The following is a 7,099-nucleotide window of genomic DNA, read 5'->3' as shown; positions in this document are numbered from 1 at the left end:
TATATATATATATATATATATATATATATATATATAAATATATATATATATATACATATATATATATATATATATATATAAATATATATATATATATACATATATATATATATATACATATATATATATATATATATATATATATATATATATATATATATATATATATATATATATATATATATAAATATATATATATATATGTACCGCCCAAATGCAGCTAAGATAGGCTCCAGCACCCCCTGCGACCCTGAAATGGACAAGTGGTAGAAAATGGATGAATGAATGGATGGCTGGATGGATATATACACCGTATATAAACTGTAGGTATTTATTTACACTACATTATTTTATTTTTTTGTAAAAAATTATATTTAAAATATTATTGTTACTATTTTGATATCTAGAAAAAAAAAGATGTGTTATTATTAAAGCCACCATGGTTATAGTTAGTTAGTGGGTTAAAATGACTGTTGTCAAATGATTCATTTTAATTAGATTAATAGCACTTTTGAATTCGGATTAATCATGAATAATCAGGTTATTAATTGCTTGCATAATTTAAATTGACTTGAAAAAGACCCTAATAAATGCAATTTAATTGTCAGAACTTAATCCAGGAACCTTTTTTAAAAATGTTTTACTTGCAATGCATGTCATTTATCTGCTCAAAACTCCAGCCAGTTAATCTAGGTATGAATAATTATTAAGGCATTTTGTGATTAATCACATGAGTTAACTGTTATTTTTGACAGCCCTATTCAAAATATAATACTTTTTTTCAAGGGCACAAAATGCTGTCTTATAGACAGGATATACTTTCATTTATCCCACAATTACCGGTATTAGTAAATACGACATTTCCTTTTAAATTTGTCTGAGCAAAGTTAGTTTTTTTTTACTCCATTTCACAGCGTGCATGTAGGAAATGGCCAACAGGGATATTTGTTTCCGGGACATAAAAAGCACAGCTGTAAAAGTTCAAGTGGACTGAAACCCCTGCTGTTGAATTTCTTCAACTTCTTTAAATCCAGCTAACTCCATGCCCAGGGAAAAGATTTCACACTCTGGAGATAAAAGGCTCCTGCTCCACTTTTACTAATTTTCCTAATTTGCTTTTTCTCCTTCAATCAATTCAAGAGCAAGAAGAAGACAGACAACTTAAGGTTAGTTGAATTAAATTCTATTTTCACCCCACCTTGACCAGGAAGAAAGACACTCCGTAAGTCCTCAGAGACCTCGCCAGTTTGACATATTTCACTTTAGCTTCGATCTCCGTCATTTCTCCGCAGTTGCTGTGCTCCTGTAAGTGACATTATGGATTTATTCAACTGTTCATTTCTTTAATATAGGTGTTAAGGGGTTAAATCCCATCGAGAGACACAGTAAGACCCACCTGGAATATTTTCTTCTCCGATCCTCTTTGCTTTATGTACTCTTTGGGTAAAAACTCCTTCAAGCTGGAAGCATTTGAAAGAAGAACATGACATTTCACAGTCATGAAGGAAAAACACATTTAAAGCAAGAATTTAAGGATGACCATTTTATTTGGGCGGTTTAAAACTGCGATTCTATATTTTTTTAAATACATAATACATTAGGGATGGGATCTTTCTCTTACTCTTGTCTAGAGCTAATCTGTTGGGCCTTATCCTTCCGTTTGGGCATGAGTGTTTGTTTACACGCTTTAAGTTACGCACCTCTCTTACTCGTATTCTCCCATCCAGCCTCTGGACTCTCCCATCCCGCGTAAAAGCACAAGTGCTTGGTTGAAGGCGGACTTTGTCATGCCTTTTTTTGTGAAAATTGTGGAACATGGCGATATACTACCACTTGTGGGTGTCCATTGAAATCTTTGAAAAAGATGATGAAAATTTCAAATTTTGATGTTGTTTGGGTGTTGTCATGACGATGTAGTGCAGGGGTCCCCAAACTTTTATATATATATATATATATATATATATATTGTCTTTTTAATCCGTTTTGACATTTAACATTGTCACGTTATCGATGGGAAAATTCATTTTTAGACAATATGATTTGCCTGAGCGGCTAGGAGACACCGAGAGTAACAAGCGGTAGAAAATGTATTAGAAAGGAAAGATTTAAAAAAATAAATAAATAAATTAAAAAAAACTAAATTAAAAAAAACACTTTTTTTTTAAACTTGGGACTTCCTGTGGGCCGGATTTTGGATGCTGGGTGGCCGGATCCGGCCCGCGGGCCGTAGTTTGGGGACCCCTGATGAAGTGTGTGTGTACGCACGCTGTAACAGCTTACTCTCCGTGGCTGGATGTGAACAACAATCATTGTTTCACTTATTTAGTGAAACCAACCTGATCTTATTCGTGATGTTAAGAGCTCTGTTTAGTACAACTGTTTGTGAAGCCGTCACGCTATTTTAGTAAGTAGTCGCATAGTTCAACGATGGCCTCACGATCCGTATTTATTGAACGTTTCAGGATGTCCAAACGCGGCTGATGATAGTGCAGAAAAGAGCAGGTAAAGGATGTGCGTTTCAATTTTTTTGATCGTTAATTCACAATGGCATTATGGCCCTTTTATATTATATTTATATATTATATATATTTATATATCTAAATTGAAGCGATAACAATAGATTTGATAGTTTTCTGGATGTTTGATTTATAATTTTACTGCATCCAAACTTCACATGCAATATAATGTTTTACCTTCCCAGGGCGCTGGACTTATTCCAGCCTCAGAGGCGGTAAGAACAAAAGTATTTAAAGAGGTCACAGTATGATTTAAAATACCGGTACTTCCTTGTGGGCTACATAACATGTAATGGTGGTTATTTGGTCAAAATGTTGCATAGATTATGTTTTACAGACCATCTTCAAGCTGCTTTCATACCGTCTCTTCAAGATCCGTCATTTTGTGGGCGTTCTTATTTACATGCCTCCACTTCGACTGTGTTTTCTACTCGTCATCCATGTTGTAGTGTTTAGTGCTTCTATATAGAGTCTACTGACAGATATAAGTTAAAACTAAACTGTAATTTTTTTTAGAAATGGCAACAGCGGAGGGTGCATGCGCATACACGCACATATGCAGATCCCACATAGACAAAAACAGGTACCAATAGGTAAGAAAAGTTGGTTTAAGGCGCACAGTGACAGACTTAAGTCAAGGGGGAAAACGCTGCGTAGCCAGAATCTGCGCAATTGTGCAGCTTTTTTCACCTAAGCACATGAGAGAATAAGGCCCTTACTGCGGAACTAAAAATCTGTTAATTTTTCTTTTAAACATGACTAACATGTTTGAAAAATGCTTTATTTTTATCAAGCTGGTACGCCTCCCTTTACACAAGTCTTCTGGTGCCTGCCAGTGGAGACCCACTTCACACTTGGTGCTGACAAAAATGCTGCACATGACCAACTTCTGTAAAAAAAATGACACGTTTCATGCTGCACGTACTCTAAGAATCCTGGCTTGTGTTTGTGCTCCATGAAAGGTCCGAACTGGATCTGGGCCTGAATGCCACCAAACTCGCCAGCCTTGTCGAACGACACAGGGTGCGAACCATTTAGGATGTCGTCTCGGGCCTGAAAGAGAAAAAAAGCCATTAAAGTCACTATCAAACATGAAAGTCATTTCAAGGAGGATTGATATTAGAAATAATACAGATGTTTAATAAAAACTTGAGAGATCGGCATTACAAAATTACCAAAACAGGTACATTTTTAACTGACCATTGATTTTGGATTGCATGAGAAAACGCAGAGGAAAACATACAGTCGCGATCAAAAGTTTACATACACTTGTAAAGAACATAATTATTATGGGTCTACTGAAAATGTGACCAAATCTGCTGGGTCAAAAGTATACATACAGCAATGTTAATATTTGGTTACATGTTCCATGACAAGTTTCACTGCAATAAGGCGCTTTTGGTAGCCATCCACAAGCTTCTGACAAGCTTCTGGTTGAATTCCAAATTCTTCAGTACAACCTAAAATCATCAGCCCGGAGGTTGGGTCTTGGGCGCAGTTGGGTGTTCCATCAGGACAATGACCCCAAACACACATCAAAAGTGGTAAAGGAAAGGCTAAATCAGGCAAGAATTAAGGTTTTAGAATGGCCTTCCCAAAGTCCTGACTTAAACATGTGGACAATGCTGAAGAAACAAGTCCATGTCAGAAAACCAACAAATTTACCTGAATTGCACCAATTTTGTCAAGAGGAGTGGTCAAAATTTCAACCAGAAGCTTGTGGATGGCTACCAAAAGCGCCTTATTGCAGTGAAACTTGCCAAGGGACATGTAACCAAATATTAACATTGCTGTATGTATACTTTTGACCCAGCAGATTTGGTCACATTTTCAGTAGACCCATAATACATTCATAAAAGAACCAAACTTCATAAATGTTTTTTGTGACCAACAAGTATGTGCTCCAATCACTCTATCACAAAAAAACAAGAGTTGTAGAAATGATTGGAAACTCAAGACAGCCATGACATGATGTTCTTTACAAGTGTATGTAAACTTTTGATCGCGACTGTAGCTCTCTTTGACCTCAAGTTGATTAATTAACAAGTATATTGCAAAACCCAGCAGCAACAGAACCACTGTTGTAATAGCAGTAGGGTCAGACTGCTGTGAACAAGTGTATAGCAAAATGTAACGCACATGAGTTTCAAACCAACAGCCGAGTAGCACCGTTTTATAGTGCAAGCAGAAGCAGATAAAGCGGACTACTCATGATACTTCAAATGCAGCCACTGTCATCTTGTTGAGTTTATATATTTTTTTAAACTACATCGGGAGGTTGCCGACAGCCACAGCTCTTATTTACTTTAGTGGACAACGCACTTGAAGACTATAGATAATCATTGTTAATGGAAAAGAGGCATTAAGTGGAGCAGTAATAGAGTGTACAGTGTTTATAGCTGGTGCCTCTAACACAATCAATACACAGGCTTGGCATTTGGGATTTAAAGGACAGGCGTACCTCGGGACACAAGTGCCTCAACTTACAAGTTTTTTGGGATATGAGCTGTCCGGTTTTATTGTTATGTTTTAGGTTGCGTGCCCAAATTCTGATTGCGAGCCTCTCCACTGCGAGTTGGTGTAGCGAATGTCACGGTGAACCCTCTGAGATCCCGCCAAAACATCCGGTCTGACTCGCCAGCATTAGCTTTTGTATAACCAGGGATCGACATAACTTTGTTTTTCCAATCGTGGTAAAGGAAGAAAGTGAGTTTAAAGGACAGTGCTGAGATGAAGTGGATAATATTTATTTAAATAAAGAAAAACATCGTCAAAAATTACTTGGCAAAGCACTGCTAGTTTGTACCATATCGAAGTAGAATGACTAAATAACAGTAGCCAACGTTAAAGTAATATCAAAACAGAGGACATGTATCTATGTAAATATGGAGGAACTGCTGATGGTGTGTGTGCCAGAGAAGCAGCTGGAAAGAGAGACAGTAGTCCCCTCTCCAATGCTCTACATTTTTATTACATTACTTCATAAAACTATTGTAGTTGTCAGTAGTACATTCTATTTTATTGTTGTGTACAATATTTTTTATCGAAAAGTTTGTTTTTCATTTTAAAACGCATGTTACACATTAAAATGATGCTGTTCTGTGGGGCCAACCACCCACTAAATTGATTTAAACTCATTCAATGGGTGACATTTATTAGAATTACAAGTGTGGTGGCACTGTTATTAGGATTGAAAATTACACACTGTGACATTCTAATCTGTCACGTCCAGTGGTAATTTTGTTAACTAATAATTTTCGTCTTAGTTATCGTCAACAACCTATTTCCCCCGATTAAAATAGGACGATAACTCATCAAAACAAACGTGTGTTTAATAAAACGATGGCTAAATCTACGGACAGTTTAGTGAACAAATAAAAACGAGCCAACTATTTTGACAGAAACAAATTTCAATATTTAATTTCCTCTTGTAGATGTGTTAGGAAACAATCCATCCATCCATCCATCCATTTTCTACCGCTTATTCCCTTTTGTGTGAATGTTGTCTGTCTATCTGTGTTGGCCCTGCGATGAGGTGGCGACTTGTCCAGGGTGTACCCCGCCTTCCGCCCGATTGTAGCTGAGATAGGCTCCAGCGCCCCCCGCGACCCCAAAGGGAAACAATCCAATCATAGCTATTGAGCAACATCGAAGAAGATCCAATCAGATACTTTTCTTTGTGAGACGGGGAAGTTGTATTTCTCACCGCCAAAACATTACTGTATGCATTTAACAAAGTCAACATGGTAATATGTGTACCGGTACACCTGGGAGATAGAGAAGAGGACGCTTTAGGCGCTACGATGACAAACGCAGGTGAGTCATGGTGACACAACTGTAAATCGGCTCAAGCTAATACAGGCACTACCATATTACCGGTACTTACTTTACTCTTACTGTATGAACTACTTGCCCAAGCAAAGGTGTGTAAATTTACACACTGCACATGTAAGTCGTACAACAGCAGCTAGCTAAAAGGAGATTGTGCAACCTGTGAGCTGTTTTGAAAAGGTTTTATTATAATTTATAAACCAAATAGTATATTACGAGAATCATGTTGAATTGACAATCGATTCTGAATCAATTCGTAACCCCAATAATCAGAACCGAATTAAACTGTGACATGCCCAAAGAGTCCCACCTCTAGCCTTAACTCACTATTGGTTGGTCGGATGATTGTAAAACTTGGAGGATATCTATAAAACACACAAGGAAGCATTTCTCGAAAAGCATTAGGCCTAAAGCACCATGGCCCGCTTAAAGGGGACTCCACAAATGCTGAGCTGTGGTTCTGTTTGAGCGATCATACTCACATCCACCAAATCTAATCCTAATAAGTCTTAAACCGACCAAACTTATAGTAGATCACAATGGCCTCAAACAGTACTTAAAACAGAGTCAGCCCACATGTAATCCCTTACAGTTCTTCCACCGTGAAATTTTTAATCCTGAACCGAAGGTGGATCCCACTTTACTGCCTGTTCTCAGCTTTTTACAAGATGCAGATGATAAAGTAAGCACCATGACGTCGCCCCCAGGCTATGTTTCACACATCCTTGTTTCGCATTCCACCTTTTGGACAA

At 37.3% G+C, this 7,099-nt stretch overlaps 1 protein-coding gene across 1 annotated transcript in view; it reads right to left on the bottom strand.

Moving 5' to 3' along the window:
- tln2a (talin 2a) overlaps positions 1–7,099 on the bottom strand; it is a 214,539-nt gene that overhangs the window by 92,924 nt on the left and 114,516 nt on the right. Inside the window, exons 8-10 of the mRNA XM_072913376.1 lie at positions 3,442–3,569; positions 1,397–1,460; positions 1,199–1,303 (exon numbers count right to left, since the gene is read on the bottom strand). Coding sequence (XP_072769477.1) covers positions 1,199–1,303; positions 1,397–1,460; positions 3,442–3,569 — 297 coding nt within the window. The remainder of the gene's footprint in view (positions 1–1,198; positions 1,304–1,396; positions 1,461–3,441; positions 3,570–7,099) is intronic.

This window comes from Nerophis lumbriciformis, linkage group LG06 (genome assembly GCF_033978685.3).
Source record: "Nerophis lumbriciformis linkage group LG06, RoL_Nlum_v2.1, whole genome shotgun sequence".
In the NCBI taxonomy this organism is placed as follows: domain Eukaryota; kingdom Metazoa; phylum Chordata; class Actinopteri; order Syngnathiformes; family Syngnathidae; genus Nerophis; species Nerophis lumbriciformis.
This window is presented reverse-complemented; position numbering and strand designations above follow the sequence as displayed.